The sequence below is a fragment of the Emiliania huxleyi genome (genome assembly GCF_000372725.1).
Source record: "Emiliania huxleyi CCMP1516 chromosome Unknown EMIHUscaffold_149, whole genome shotgun sequence".
NCBI lineage: Eukaryota > Haptophyta > Isochrysidales > Noelaerhabdaceae > Emiliania > Emiliania huxleyi.
In genome coordinates this window covers 96249-111310 of record NW_005201102.1, presented here as the reverse complement: position 1 = coordinate 111310, position 15062 = coordinate 96249, and the positions used below count along the sequence as shown (strand labels likewise).

The window sequence follows — 15062 nt, the reverse complement described above, 5'->3', positions numbered from 1 at the left end:
GATGGAGAGGTAAAAGGCTAGTTCCAATTCACAATATGATTCACTCTTGACACGCTAATCTTGAAAACGCGTCCAACGGAGCTCCGTGTTGCTCCCAGCGGAATCCCCCGCGCTTCCTGCGGCCATGGCCGATGATACTAGTATGAGAGGTCATCTGGCTACCGCGAGCGCGACTCAACTCGCCGACGTCGTCCGATGATTGTGCCTCAAAGTTGGGGCGCGGTCGTCGCAGACACGAGGAACGCAGCTGCGTCGACGGCGAAGGGCGTGTCCTCGACGACGGGTCGGAGATGGAGGTGTCCCTGCCCGACAGCGTGGCGGTGCAGCGCGACGGCCTCGACGGCGATCCCGTGGTGTGGGCGACGAGCCGGGGCGCGGGGCCGATCGCGCTCACGTGGGGGCTGCTCCGGCAACGCGGCCGTCTCCCGCAGGGTGTCTCGCTGCCGCGCGCAGACGGGGCGAGGCAGCGAGTGCTCGGCATCGCATTGAGCTGCCGACGGGCGAGCAGAGAGCACAACGGGAGGCCGGACTCGACCGCGCTGCTCCTTCTCTTCTCGGACCGGTTCGAGGCGTACTCGGCCTGCGTCTCGCCGCGCACCGGCGCGTCCGCGACCTCCTCGGGCCTCGGCGGGCGCCTCGGGACCTTTGGGCGGGCCGAGCTCTCGGGTGGTACAGCGCTGTGCATCACCTCGTTCGAGGCCCTCGTCTACGTCGGCGACGGCGGGAGGCACGCGGTCCTGGTGTACCCGGGTACGAGTGCGCTCCGGCCTGCAGCAGCGCCGGTACCTGCGGCAGATTGGGGGCAGCGGCGGCGACGGCGGTGTGGCGTTCCGCGAGCCGATCAGCGTCGCCGTCGGGCGTGCTGGCGCGGGCGAGCGTGCTGCGGAGCCTTTGCTCCACGTGGCCGATTGGGACCGGGTCTACGTGCTGACGCTGCAGGGGGCGCCGCTGCAGGTGATCCCCGTGGCGGGGAGCAGCACGCGGCGCGTCAACGGCATCTGCCTCGACGCCGACGGAGAGCACCTCTGGCTGGTGTCGGCCGAGCGGCATTCGCTCTGCCGCTTCGGCGCCGCCGCGGTGCGCCGGTCAGCGGCGCCCAGGAGGTCGGACGACGTGGCCGACTCGCTCGGCGCCCTCGAGCTGCGTTGAGCTTGGTGGGAGGTGGTGAGGGACGCCTCAGTCTCGTAGAGAGCAGTGTTGTGGGACATGAGCGTGCCTTAGTGACGTAACGTACCAGCTACCACCGCGGTGCGTCGCGCTCAATGCGCGCGCAATTCGCGTGTGCGGGGTGTGGCGCCGAGAAACATACACTGCAAAAATGTCTCCCCACAGAGAGAGAGAGAGAGAGCCTATTGACATTTGACTCGACCGGGACAGCGATCGGGACAGTCCAAGAGTCAAGTCTCAACGCCGGGAATTCCGTCTGGACACAGTGACAGGCGTGCGCGGCCATTGAGGCGGCGCGTGCATACAACCCGCCCAGCATGCACCCGACCACATTGTGCACCAGCCACCACGCCACGTGTGCTGCGCCACGTGTGCTGCGCCTGGCGTTCGCTGTCCGAGAGCGAGGCGCTCAGTCTTTAGTCCGTGCCAAGAGCGCAAGGTCTCTGGACTCTGCGAGGGCCGCTCTGCCTTCGCAGCTTCTCCCCGCTCGTCGCACGCGCCGCTCAGATGGGTGGCGCCGGAGGGCACACGCAGGCACGCGGTTCTCTCCGAGCGGAGATGCGGCAGCTCTTCCACCCTGCCCACCAGGCGCACGAATAGTGTGCGAGCCTGGCTGCGGTCGAGCCTTAGGCTGCGCCCGCTGCGGAACGTCTGCCACCCGCCCTCGCGATCGCCACCTGGTTGTCGGCGTTGCAAGCGAGGTTCCGCAGCGCCCTCGCGGCCTGCTCCTTCTGCCCGTCCGTGCCGTCGCGAGCCAGCGACACCAGCGGCGCGAAATCACCCGCCTCCGCAGCCGCCACCGCGATCTGCAGCTGCGCCGTCCTAGCCTGAAGCTCCTCCTCCGCCTCCCTCCGAGAGCGTTCGACAGCCTCTTGCCAAGCGCGCTCCTCCTCCTTTTGCCGAGCGCGCTCCCTCCGAGAGCGGTCGACAGCCTTCTGCCGAGCGCGCGCCTTATCCGCCGCATAGCGGTCGGCGGCATCGCGGCGAATCCGCTGCTCCTCTGCCTCACGCAGTGGCTCGCATGAGAACTGGGCTGGAGCTAAGAACGAGTCGTTGGGGTATGGCCAGAACACAGCTGGGAAGCTCTTCAACCGCTCTCGTAGCTTGTTGACCTCTGAGGAAGGACCGTGAACTTCCACACTTTCAATATCGGCGCACTGCATGGCGGTCTTTAGCGGTCCATCGACATTCTGCAAATGCTCCAAGAAGCCTTCGGCAGAGTCGTAGCCCTCGCGACAGATGGCTTTCGATCCATACACGCAAAAGCCGTAGTACTTGACTTTCTCCTCCTGCCTCGTGAGGTGCTGGAAATCTTTGACTCCAGCAAGGAACTTCGCATAGTCCTTGATCTTCCAGTACACAAGAACGCAAAGAGTTTCGTCAGACACCAGAGGGCCTTGGCTGGGCTGCCGCAGATACTTTGAGGGCACGAAGAAAGCACCATCGACATAGGCCCAGTGTGAGGAAAGAAGATTCTTCTGCGAGACCTCAAGCTGACCCACCTCGTCTTTTGGTCCATGCGCCTCCATGTTTGTGATTGCTGCTACAGACATGGCGTCGAACAACACCCCCTGAGCGCCTGAGCGCAAGTACTCCATGTAGCTCGCAAAGTTCGCGTGGCCTTCCTTGCTTACAGCCCGGTTGCCGTTGATGGAGAAGCCATAGTACTTCACACCAGGCGCCCTTTGAACAAGAGCCTTGAAGCGCTGACAGATCCGCTTGAAGGAGTTGGTGTTGCTGACATCCCAATAGGTCATGATGCTCAGTGTTGTGTCTGGGGCACTGTTCAATGGGGACTCCACCTCCTTGAGGCGGGCCTCTGACGCCGCCTCGTCCAGCATCGCCGCCGTTGGGCGCCGTCCAGGGCTTTCCTGCAGACAGCTCTCGACCCACAAGCCGAGCTGCTCGCTCGCAGACTTGCTCTCGGCGATCGCGCGCTGCCGCTTTGCCGCGTCGAGCGCCACGTAGCCAATCGTGCGGCCAAGCAGCAGCTCCGCGAGGATGCAGCCTGCGGCCCAGACGTCGTCCGCCGGCCCATACCGCCCCCCGTCGGTCTTCTCGGGCGACATGTACGCGTCCGTGCCCATGCGCGAGTGGTGCGAGGCGGGAATGACGCACGCGAGCCCAAAGTAGATGATCTTCGCGCGGCCCGTCGAGTCGAGCATCACGTTGGCCGGCTTGAGGTCGCGGTGCTGCAGGTTGAGCGAGTGCATGTATGCGAGCCCGGACGCGACCTGCTGCATCAGTGTCGCTACCTCGAGTGGTTGCAGCGGCGGCGCGGCGGCGATCTTCTCGGCGAGGGAGCCGCCGGTGAGAAGTTCCGTGACGATGACGAAGAGGCGGCCGTCGTCGGTGTCGTGCCAAAAGGCGTCGTAGAAGCGCAGTGTGTTCTCGTGCTCGATCATCGAGAGTAGGCGCGCCTCCTTCTCCAAGCCAGCACCGTCCAGCTCCTCCGACTCGATCATCTTGACCGCATACCGCCTCTCGTCGATCCCAGCAGCCTTGCGCATCCGGTACGTCATGCCGAAGGACCCCCTCCCGAGCCGCGCGGCGGGCTTGTCCTTCTGGCCGGGAGGCGCGTCCGGCTTGCGGTCGTACGCGTAGAGCGACATCCGCGAGCTGCGGTCCGGCTCCGCGTTGCCAATGCCCGTTGCGGTGAGGTTCGCCATCATCGCGATGATCTTGTCGAGCTTGAGGCCATGCTGCGCAAAGCCCTCGCGCATCTCACGCGTCAACTCCTCCTGGAACTCGGCGTCCGACACGCCCGATGCGACAGCGATGCCGCGCACCACCTCGCAGTCCTTCTCGAGCGCCTCCGCGTCGACAGCCTCGCCCATCGCGTTCCGCTCGGCCACGCGGCGCTCCACCTCCGCCTCGACAGCGTACTCGCGCGCCTGCAGCCGGTCGATGATGTCCGCATCGCGGGCGAGGTTGTAGAACTGGAGCAGCAGGCCGAGCTGGTCCGTGATCTCGGAGTCGAGCTGCGAGAGCGTGGTGCCCCTTCCCACGTTGAGCGCGCGTCTTAGCCAGCCCTGCTTGCCAAAGGCAGCGACCGCCGAGCGCACGTCATTGAGCAGCCGCTGCAACTCGCGCATCCGGTCCTCGACGCTCGCGCGGCTCTTCACGTCCATGCGCTCCACGTTTTTAGCCATGAGCTGCAGCAGCTCGAGGACGTCGATCGTGCGCTGGGCAGCCGTCAGGACGTCATTGATCACCGCTCTCGACTTTTGCACGACTTGAAGGACGTCGCGAGCCGCTCCGCACACAGCAGGAATGAGAGGCAGCCCGGCGCGCTCGCCGAGCCTCAGCACCGTGTCGACGAGCTTCAGTCCCGTCTGCACCTTGTCAAGCGCCCGCTCCGCCGACGTGAGTCGTGCCACACCAGACTCCATTCAGCGAGCGGCTTGAACGTAGGGATATATCGAGCAAGAGCCGCGCTTGAGCAAGACGCGCTTGAGCGGAGAGCCGCGCTAAGATGCGAGACGCGGTTGAGCGTGTCAGCGCTGATTTCCGCGAGTGAGCAAGGGGGCTAACTGTAGTGTGCGTCGGGCTGGGGGTTAAAAATCTTTTTGCGTTTAGCATGCGAGACGCCGCTCCTTGCCGTGAGTTGGTCGTAATCGCGGGACTTCATTCCGGCTCGTGGCACTGCGACGCGCGAGCCGCCGGTGGAGGTGCGAGAAGCCGTCGCGCGAAACCAGGTAGGTACCACGGCAGCATGTGGGGCCAAACTCATTGACGCGTCCGGCCGGCACGGCATCGAGGCACGGCTCGCACGGCCACGATGGCCACATGGGCAACGGTGCCGGGCGGTCACAAAGGTGGGAGACCCGCGTCATGGAGTACCTTGCAAACGTTGGTCGCAATCGCAGGTTCATCGCGGCTCGCTCGTTGCTTGAGCACTTCGCTCCTCTCAGTCCACCCCGACCCGACCCGCGACTCGCCCGGCGAAGCTCTCGTAGTTGTCTCTGCCCCACGACTATCAGCTCTAGCCCACGATGCCGCGCATACCTCTCACTCTGGAGCATGCTTGCCAGACCCCTCGCATCGCCTCACAAGACCCGACGCTTCGCCTCACAGGTGCAAAAGGACTGGTTGCCCAACGGCCCGAGGGTGTGTGATTCGCGCAGAGCGATTAGCTACGTCGGTCCGCTTCCTGGCCCGCCCCGTGTCCACCAGCTCAGAGATCATCGCACTCTCTGCGGCACTCACACGCCTTCTCGCTCTAGCCCAACCGCGCCTCGCCTCGCCTCGCCGTGCCTCCGCTCTGACCTTAGCTTCTCACAACTAGGCTCACCGCGACTCGCGCCCCGCTTCCTCGACATGCTCCGCTCCCTCGTGCTCTCGACATGCCTCGTGCTCGCTGCGCGCGCTCAGCTCAGCCCAACTTCGTGCGATGCGGACAGCAGCAAGTGCTCGAGCGTGGCCGACGACTGCTGCGCGTGCGATGCGAGCATCGGGATGACCGGGTGCGGCTTCAGCGAGCCCGCCACGTGCCGCGATGGCTACGTGCCTCGGATCATCAGTGCCTCGGACACGTCGTCTTGCTACTATGAGTGCGTGCCTCCAACCTGCACGGCTGGGACCTCGCTGCTGTACGTCGCCGTCAAACGCGGCTACTACGACGCGTTGGCCTACTGCTCGCAGATCGGCGGCGTGCTCGCCCCCGGCACGTACCCCGGTCTGAACAGCTGGTACAACCAAGCCTGGAGTGCGCAAGGCGAGATCTGGATTGGTGACAGTGGCGATGGAGGAGGGCCTCTTCGCTACGCGACGTTGTTCGACACGTGCTACAGCGGCGCGTGCCCGTGTACCAACTGCGCTGATGCGAGCGAGATGAAGGCGTTTGCATGCAGCGTGCGGGACGGTGACGACCCGCGCTACCAAAGCTACAGCAACACCGTGATGGGTCGCCCGCCGCCCGACGGCATCACATGCGAGTCCACAGCACACTGCCCGACCTCTGGCGCCTGCGCAGAGAACCCCGTGTGCTGGACGCACGAGAGCCCCAACGGGCACCACTACTGCGCCGAGCAGGTGACGCCAGGCAGCTCAGGAACGACGACAGACATCTGCAGCAACCCGGCCGCGCAGGACTACATCCAGTGCTGGCAGGGCAAGGCGCAGCGCTACTGCAGGCACAGCTACGACTCGGGCGACGGCGACTCGCCCGCCGCCACTGTAATCACCTCCTTCTCGCTCGCCGGTGCGGTCGAAGACTTTGGCCCGGACGAGCAGGCGGCGATCGTCGCTGTGCTCGCTACGGGGGCCGGTGTGCCAACGTCGGCGGTCTCCCTCACGCTCTCGCCTGGCTCCGTGATCGTCACGGCAACGATCATCTTTGTGGTCGAGGCCGCCGCCAACGAGGCGGTGAGTGCGCTCTCGGGGGCAAACGGCATCCTCGAGAATACGGCGAACTTAGCACGCGCTGGCGCGCACGGCAACCGGGACTTACACGCGCGACACGAGGGACTGTGTATCTTTGCCTGCCTCGGGGGAGAATAGCCGCCCTCACCCGCTGCCGGCCGCGCATCGAGCTCGGCGGGGCTGATACGTGTCATTCTAGGCCGGCGCGTATCTATCTATCTTAGCCAAGATACGCGGCCACACGTGCAGACGCGCATAGCGGTACTCGCGCCCACACGTGCAGCCGCCTATCTTGGCCAACATAGGCGGGCGTGAGCGCGTGAAAAACGGCCCGTCGGCGAAGGCGACTCGCGCTGGCACGTGCACGGAGGGATGTTGACATACGCGGCTACCTACACGTGTGGGCGCCTGTCTAGGGGAACAACGCGCCCCATGCGTGGGCGTGTATGTCACGCGGTACTGCGGCTGCGAGTGCAGCCGCCTATCTTGGCCAAGATAGGCGGCTTCACGTGTGGGCGCGAGTACCGCTATACGCGTCTGCACGCGTGGCCGCGTATCTTGGCTAAGTAAGATACGCGCCGGCACAGAATGACACGCAGTCCCTCGTGTCGCGCGTGTAAGTCCCGGTTGCCGTGCGCGCCAGCGCGTGTGGCCGCGTACCTTAGCTAAGATACGCGCGCACGGGCTGGGTGGGTAAAAACGGGTCACTTTGCGGCGTTTGCCTGCCGGGAGCCGCCTTGGCTCACTCCTTTTGCCTTCAGCTCTGCTCGTGCTTCTTGTTGTAGCAACGGTCGCAGAAGCCGGCAGAAGCGCTTACTGGCTGGTATGTCCAGGCTGGTGCTGCACCAGCGTGACGATGGGGTGGCCCAGACGCTGCTGCGCAAGGCGGCCACGCACGCCCGCGACGGCGACGTCTGGGTCGACGGGAGGACATGCGTGCCGAACGGCGAGCTTGTCACGGTGCTGCGGCGTGAGGCGGAGTTCGGGTGGGTTCGTACTGGCGCGGGCGTGGAGGGCTATCTGAAACTCAGCTACCTCTTGCCGCCACCAGAGGAAGCTAAAGTACAGAGGCACGGGCAAGGGCAAACAACAATGCTGCGCAAGGTAGCCACGCACGCCCGCGACGGCGACGTCTGGGTCGACGGGAGGACATGCGTGCCGAACGGCGAGCTTGTCACGGTGCTGCGGCGTGAGGCGGAGTTCGGGTGGGTTCGTACTGGCGCGGGCGTGGAGGGCTATCTGAAACTCAGCTACCTCTTGCCGCCAGCTGTGGCCAAGGTGCAGCGTGACGATGGGGTGGCCCAGACGCTGCTGCGCAAGGTGGCCACGCACGCCCGCGACGGCGACGTCTGGGTCGACGGGAGGACATGCGTGCCGAACGGCGAGCTTGTCACGGTGCTGCGGCGTGAGGCGGAGTTCGGGTGGGTTCGTACTGGCGCAGGCGTGGAGGGCTATCTGAAGCTTGCCTACCTGGCAGCAGAGGAAGGCGTCCCGAACAAGCTGCTGATGTTCCACGGCACCGACGGTGCCAACGCCGCGGGCATCATCCAGCACGGCTTGCGCCCATCCGCAGGTGGACGTCTAGGCCCGGGTGTGTACCTGACCCCTGACCAGACGGTAGCAAACACAATCGCAAAGCACAGAGGCTTGCAGTTTGTGCTCGAGTGCGAGGTCACGCCAGGCAAGGTGTACAACTTCGACACAGGCACGGGCGCGCTTCCAGCGCAGAAGCAAACGTGGGCAGCGAGTGGCTTCAACGCCGCGCAGAGCATGCATCCACCATGGGCTGGGGTTGATGCAGCATTTTGCGAGTACTGCATACACGATGCGGCGGCAGTGCGGGTGATCAAGGTAGAGGGCTTTGTAGCGAAGCCCACGTAGCTTGGTGGACAAGACAGGCCGGGTTCTCTAGATGTTTGTATGCCTTGTAATGATGCATGAACCATGATGATGGGGTAATGATGCATCACGTCCAACAGATTTTCGTCGTAGCCCGTGATTCAGCTGCTGATGGTACATTGCGCTCTTGTTTGGGGGCTCTTAGGAAGCAGCTCACAGCCCTATTATTGGTCGGTTTTTGGTGCTAAAAATGCAAGTCGGCCTGGAAGCGCCAAGATCGTGCAGGGCGGGGACACATGTCCCTAAATCCCATCTCGTCTCAGAGTTTGCCCGTTTTATTTATTTATTTACTCGCGACTCGGCTCTCGGCACTCGGGGATGTTTGTTTTCACCCTGACCCAATCGACAAGTCGCTGGGCCCTCCGACCTCGTGAGCCGGAGCCTCCCGGCTCCGTGACCCCGTGTGTGCCGATAAACTCCGCCGACAATCGGGTCTCGCCCCTCCCGACACGTGAATTGGACGGCGGCGGCGGCGGCGGTTCCGTCTTCGGTCCCCGCGGGAAGCCCCGCGCATAGGACAACAACAACAACGTCTGTCCCACACCCCATCACACGCATTGGACGAGATTCGAGTATATGGCGCGATTCCCGCCGCACGTCGCCGCGCCCCGCAACGTCGCTAGCGCATGTTGCTCAGCGAGATGTTGGCCGCCGCGGGGATGTCGAGGCGGAGTGTGACTCCCAGCGCCGACAAACGGACGCGCGTGTCGACCAACAGGACCTCGCCCTCCAGCTCGCCCAGCGCGTCGTTGAGCTCGCGCATGTCGAGCAACAGACCGCGCAAGTCGACGACCAGCGCCACCGTCGCCGAGGAGCGAGGCCCGACGCGCACGGGCGCGGCGAGCGAGCCGACACCAACCAGCCCTGCCACTGGCTTGAAACCCGCACTCCCGGCCTCGCCAGGGCCGACCGTCTCGACCGCCGCAGCCGCCGCAGCCGCCGCAGCCGCCTCGGCCGCCTCGGCCGCTACGCGCGGCTGCGCCCGCCGGACCTGAGTGTGAATACTGCAGTGTGAATACGCCGACGTCAGGGCGGGAATGCGGCCTCGCGCCGTGTCTTCAGAGCACGCGTGAGTACGAGGGGTGCGAGGACAGCGAACACCGCGCGGGATACAGCGGAATACCGCCGAAGCCGCGTCGTCCTCGAGTGCCAGTCGGACTAGCAAGGGGACGTCTCCCGCTTCTACTCCGCCGGACGAGGATCTGCGAGTCCCTCTCGAGCGTGGCGTGCAGCATGGTGGGGTTGAAGAGCCGCAGCGTGAGTGGCAGCGCGTAGATCGGGTGCGAGTTTGTGGCGGTGCGGTCGTAGCACGAGCTCGGGATTACCTGCAAGCCAAGGGGGCCGGGGTGTGCGATGCGCCGAGATACAGCCGAAGTGTAGCCGAGGTGCAGCCGAGATACAGCCGGGCATGCGCTGCGCCGACATGCGTCGACATGCGCTAAGATGCGCCGAGGTGCAGCCGAGGTGCAGCCGAGGTGCAGCCGAGGTGCAGCCGAGGTGCAGCCGAGGTGCGGCCGAGGTGCAGCCGAGGTGCAGCCGAGGTGCAGCCAGGTGCAGCCGAGGGGCAGCCGAGGTGCAGCCGAGGGGCAGCCGAGGTGCGCAGAGCGCCTGCAGCCCGAGCCCGCCGAGCCCGTCCAGCGAGAGCAGCTCCGACGACGCGGCGCTCACTTGCACGGAGCCGGCAGAGGGCCGGGGCGGCGGCGGGCGAAGCGGCGGCGGCGGTGGGCGAGGCGGGTGTGGCGACGGGGGCGGCGGCGGCAGCGGCGGCGGCGGCGACGGCGGCGGCGGCGGCAGTGGCAGCGAGTCGAGGAGGTCTCGCCGCCTCGCGTCGGGCCTCGACCTCGGCTGGGCCGCCTGCGTCACGCATGCGCCGAGGTTAGAGGGGGGAGGGGGGGGGGGGGTACGGTCTCGCGCCGTGTGCTCGCAGCTGAGGCCCTCGCGAGGGTACGTCGGGCTACGAAGACCGTGAATACCGCGGAGTGCGGTGGAGGAGAGACGAGGCAATGTCGTCGCAAGTGCTAGCCGGAGGACGCCAATACGCGCGCAGCTGCTAGGCAGCATCGCACGCAGCATCGCATGGCACACGAGGGGCTGCGCATACCGGAGGAGGACGGCGGAGCGCAGAGAGTCGGGGTGCAAGGATACTCTGCGTCTAGGCTGTACGCTGCCTGCGAGGCCCACGCGAACAGGCCGACGCCGACGCCCTTTGCGACGTCGATCCCCGCGGCGCCAGCGCCGACAGCGGCCTCAGAGCCGCCGATTCCAATGCCTAGCCCGGCCTGTCCGAGGGAAAGAAGGCCGATGGAGACAGACTGGCGAAGAGAGAAGAAGCGAGAGGAGGGAGGGGAGAGAGAGGAAAGGAGAGAGAAGGGCGAGGAGGGCAGAGACTAGAGAGGAGAGAAGAGACAGGAAAGAAGAGACAGGCAAGAAGAGAGAGCCGAGCCTGTCCGAGGTGGCTTGGGGCGGTGCTTGGTGTGGCTTGGGCCGGTGCTTGGTGGCTTGGGGCAGTGCTTGGTGGCTTGGGGCAGTGCTTGGTGGCTGGGGGCAGTGCTTGGTGGCTTGGGGCAGTGCTTGGTGGCTGGGGGCAGTGCTTGGTGGCTGGGGGCAGTGCTTGGTGGCTTGGGGCGGTGCTTGGCCCGCCTGCCCGATCCCGATCCCTGCCTGCCCGATGCCTAGCCCCGCCTCGCCCACCGTGCCCGCCCCCTTTGCGAGCGGGCTGCCGATGCCGAGCGTCACGCAATCGAGGTCCTACTCTTCACCACCCTCGCTACTGCGTCCTCTTCCTCTCCCTCTCCCTCTTCTCCGCGTGGCGCAGCCGAGGTCCTACTCTTGGCGACTGCCACTGTGATGGCTGCTCGTCTCCGTCCACTTTCTCGCGCCACGCAGCCGCGTACCTAGCGGCAGGCTCCGGCAGGGCGTCCGCAAGAGACGGCCGAGGCGCGGGGCGTGTTCACAAGAAGACGCGTCATTCCTCGACCAGCCCGCGCCCGACCCAGCCGAGGGCGTCGTAGCGCACCTGCCGAGCAGCCGGAAGTGCAGCCGAGGTGCAGCCGAGGTGCAGCCGAGGTGCAGCCGAGGTGCGGCCGAGGTGCAGCCGAGGTGCAGCCGAGGTGCAGCCGAGGTGCGGCCGAGGTGCAGCCGAGGTGCAGCCGAGGTGCAGCCGAGGTGCGGCCGAGGTGCAGCCGAGGTGCAGCCGAGGTGCAGCCGAGGTGCGGCCGAGGTGCAGCCGAGGTGCAGCCGAGGTGCAGCCGGAAGTGCAGCCGAGGTGCAGCCGAGGTGCGGCCGAGGTGCGGCCGAGGTGCAGCCGAGGTGCAGCCGAGGTGCAGCCGGAAGTGCAGCCGAGGTGCAGCCGGAAGTGCAGCCGAGGTGCAGCCGAGGTGCGGCCGAGGTGCGGCCGAGGTGCAGCCGGAAGTGCGGCCGAGGTGCAGCCGAGGTGCAGCCGAGGTGCAGCCGAGGTGCAGCCGAGGTGCGGCCGAGGTGCAGCCGAGGTGCGGCCGAGGTGCGGCCGAGGTGCAGCCGAGGTGCAGCCGAGGTGCAGCCGAGGTGCGGCCGAGGTGCAGCCGAGGTGCAGCCGAGGTGCAGCCGAGGTGCGGCCGAGGTGCAGCCGAGGTGCAGCCGAGGTGCAGCCGAGGTGCAGCCGAGGTGCGGCCGAGGTGCAGCCGAGGTGCAGCCGAGGTGCAGCCGAGGTGCAGCCGAGGTGCAGCCGAGGTGCGGCCGAGGTGCAGCCGAGGTGCAGCCGAGGTGCAGCCGAGGTGCAGCCGAGGTGCGGCCGACACAACGCGCCTCGTCCACGCGCAGCGAGGGCAGGTCGAGCAGGGAGGGGCAAGCGCCCCCCTTGCGGTCCACCGTCGTCGAGCTCCACCGCACCCCCTTGCCCTTCGGCCGCGGGTCTGCGCAAGTCAGCTCGCCGCACTTGCGGCAGCCCCACTCAGCCGCAACCTCCGCCGCCGCTTCCGCCGCGTCCGCGGCCGCGCGGCTGGTTTTGGCGCCTCGCGTGAGCTTGAGGACCTACCAGCGACGTCGCGACGGTCAGGCGAGGGGTTGCGCTGGTGGTGAGAGAATGAGGGGTGTGGGTGAGAGAAGGAGAGAAGGAGAGAAGGAGAGAGAGAGGGAGGGAGGGAGTGCGCGGGAGGAGGGGCCTCGTTGCTTGCGGACGTGCGCTGCGTCAGCGCGAGGCCCGGCGCAAAGGCTGGCGCCTGATAGCAACTCATCATCCATTGACGGCCCAACATTCATTCATGACCAGGCCCGGCGCAAAGGCTGGCGCCACGACCGCCCTGGCGCGCACGCCGACAGACACCTCGCTCTCGGAGGCGTACGCGGAGATCATCCTCGCCGCCGCATCGCCGACGGCCACCGTGCAGCGCACCGTGTGCGACGACCAGCTCAGCGCCGGTAGGAGAAGGGGGCCGGAAGCGGTGCACGCGCCGGCCGCGCCGCGAGCCAGAGAGCCGGCGGCTGTTTCCGCTGGGCTGCCAAAGGAGGCGAGCTGCGCCGGCTCGAGGCCGACGCCGGAGACGTCGCGCGCGACAAACGGGACGAGGGACGGGTTGAAGAGGAGCAGGGTGAGGTCGGCGTAGACGACGCCGTCGCTACGCACGCTCTGCTCCGCCAGCAGGCCGCACAGCTCCAAGCCAACCCTCCCTTCGGGCAGCGTAAAGTACCCCGTCGTCTCTGACGTGGCCGAGCACGCCTCGACAGCGCAGAAGTTGACGCGCGACCACAGGAGCAACGGGATGACGACGCCGCAGAGGAAGAAGAAGAGCAGCGCCAAGATTAGCACGGCGAGTGACCAACGAAGCAGTCGCCAGCGCGACCAGCCCGACGACTGATGGCCGTGAGGCTGCTTGTCCTCGTCGTTGACGCTCGTGCGCATTGTGGGAGGGGCCGTGTGTGCGTGCAGAAGCCTGTGCGGTGAAGGAAAGCGCAAAACGTCGGCTGCTGCCGCGCCGGGCAACAAGCAAGGTCAAGGTCAAGCCAAGGATCAGTGAGAAAAAGAATTTTGACCGCAGCGAATATGTTCACACCTTGAGCGGAGGCCAATTGATTCGCGAGACTCCGGCAAAAAGGGGGTTGGCAACGGGCTTTTGCGGACGCAAGCCTTCAGCTGGTGCCAAAACGTACCAAAACGTCCGTCCCGTCGACCAAAATACGCGGTCGGTAGAAATGGCTTGCTTGCAAGAATGGGATGCCGACAGGCGTCAGGCGGCGCATGCCGAGAAGTCGCTTGCCGTGCGGGAGCTCGTGCGCCTCTCCCTGCGCGTGCAGTCCACGGGCGTCGTCGCGGAGCTTCATCTCGACACGGCACTGGTTGCTCCGAGCGGCAGCGGAGCTGATCACGAGCGACGAATTCGCCGGGGATGCCAGGCAACAGATGGGCGCGCAGATAATTGGCGTGGCGTCCTAAACAACGCGACCGACGAGCATGCTCAACTGCTGCGCGACGCTCTCTGCGACCCCGACTTTTGTATGCGCTTTGCCATTCGCCGCCGCATTGGCTCAGGGGGCACAGTCCGCTTGCAGTGGCTCTTCCGCACGAATAGCGTTGTTGGCCGCATGCGTCCTGGCATCGGGAGGGTCCGCCTACGTACTTATAGCTCTCTCTCTTCTCCGCCTAAGAGGAAGTACGTTCGTAAGAACTGATACATATACTTTTTGTGCGTGGAGCGTCTTCCTTTTGCGCAGCAACACCTTAAACTTTTAGGCCCTCCAAATTCGGGTCGGAGCGTAGCGGAGTGGGCCCCGAGTTTGAAAAAGGGCGACGGACGCTTGCGTCCTAGCCTCCAACAACGCCTCCCCGGCGCAGAGGGGCCCCCGGAGGGATGCTCAACCGCTCCACGCCACGCCGCTCGCGGCGGTCCTATCCCAGCTCCGCTGAGGGCGTCGCGTTATAGAGCACAAAAGAATTTTCCGACGCATCACCACAAACAAAATAGTCAGAGGGGTAGCAGTGCCAGTGCGCAGTGCCGCCGCCCTCGCCCTCGCCCTCGCCGCCGCCGCCGTCGCCGTCGCCGCCGCCGCCCTCGCCCTCGCCTCCGCCGCCCTCGCCCTCGCCTCCGCTAAGGCAATCGGCCTCAACCACCGCTCTGAGTAGACTTTTCGACAGCTCTTGGGGGCTACCGAAACTGTGTTCCCCTCTTAGGAATGTTGCTCCTCATGTTTATTTCTTCTCGACCGGGGTAATTCTTTTTCTCGCGATGTCCACCCTCCCGCGCCGCTCGCGCCGCTCGCGCCGCCTCGCCGCCGTCGCCACCGCCGCGCCCTCGCCAATCACGCCACCACCCGCCCGCCTCCTCGACCTCCCCACGGAGCTCCTCGTGCGCGCCCTCTCTCGCTTCGAATGCCCCATCGACATCGCTCGCGTCGCGGCCGTCTCGCTTCTCTTTCACGCCTCGCTCGCGGTGCAGGGCATCCGCTTGTGGGCGCAAGAGCGCGGCTTCGAGCTGCCGGCGCAGCCGGAGGACGAGGGCTGCGCCGTGCGGTGGCTGTGCTTCGCTGCGCTGCTGTGCGAGTCCAACCCGCCGGCGAGGGCGGCGGCAGGCCCATGGCACAGCGTCTTCATCGACGGCGAGGGGCGGCTCTCGTCGTGCGGAGCGGCTGAGCCTTGGAGCCCAGGCCTCCTCGGGCAGGGC

General features: G+C 66.1%; 5 protein-coding genes across 5 annotated transcripts; 3 read left to right on the top strand and 2 right to left on the bottom strand.

The window, feature by feature from the left end:
* Positions 1 to 1292: 1292 nt before the first annotated feature.
* EMIHUDRAFT_441276 (hypothetical protein) lies at positions 1293 to 2725 on the bottom strand. The gene has a single exon (XM_005786826.1). The coding sequence runs from the start codon at positions 2718 to 2720 to the stop codon at positions 1794 to 1796; it is 927 nt and encodes a 308-aa protein (XP_005786883.1). The 5' UTR covers positions 2721 to 2725; the 3' UTR covers positions 1293 to 1793.
* Positions 2726 to 3143: 418 nt separating this feature from the next.
* EMIHUDRAFT_71430 (hypothetical protein) lies at positions 3144 to 3779 on the bottom strand (the record flags this gene model as incomplete). Its single annotated transcript, XM_005786825.1, has 1 exon — positions 3144 to 3779. A coding segment is annotated over one exon (636 nt), but the record flags the coding sequence as incomplete, so codon positions are not given.
* A 3469-nt stretch (positions 3780 to 7248) lies between these two features.
* Positions 7249 to 8481, top strand: EMIHUDRAFT_363487 (hypothetical protein). Its single transcript, XM_005786824.1, has one exon. The coding sequence runs from the start codon at positions 7357 to 7359 to the stop codon at positions 8410 to 8412; it is 1056 nt and encodes a 351-aa protein (XP_005786881.1). The 5' UTR covers positions 7249 to 7356; the 3' UTR covers positions 8413 to 8481.
* A 2086-nt stretch (positions 8482 to 10567) lies between these two features.
* On the top strand, positions 10568 to 11292 carry EMIHUDRAFT_363485 (hypothetical protein; the record flags this gene model as incomplete). The annotated part of the gene is made up of 1 exon (XM_005786823.1): positions 10568 to 11292. A coding segment is annotated over one exon (177 nt), but the record flags the coding sequence as incomplete, so codon positions are not given.
* Positions 11293 to 13596: 2304 nt separating this feature from the next.
* EMIHUDRAFT_228626 (hypothetical protein) lies at positions 13597 to 14161 on the top strand (the record flags this gene model as incomplete). The annotated part of the gene is made up of 2 exons (XM_005786822.1): positions 13597 to 14007; positions 14135 to 14161. 2 exons carry the CDS (start codon positions 13597 to 13599, stop codon positions 14159 to 14161), a joined length of 438 nt encoding a protein of 145 aa, XP_005786879.1.
* Positions 14162 to 15062: the final 901 nt, after the last annotated feature.

Coding starts and splice junctions, on each gene's coding strand:
- EMIHUDRAFT_441276 (XM_005786826.1), bottom strand. CDS start 2,720: ATGTCTGTAGCAGCAATCACAAACATGGAGGCGCATGGACCAAAAGAC.
- EMIHUDRAFT_363487 (XM_005786824.1), top strand. CDS start 7,357: ATGTCCAGGCTGGTGCTGCACCAGCGTGACGATGGGGTGGCCCAGACG.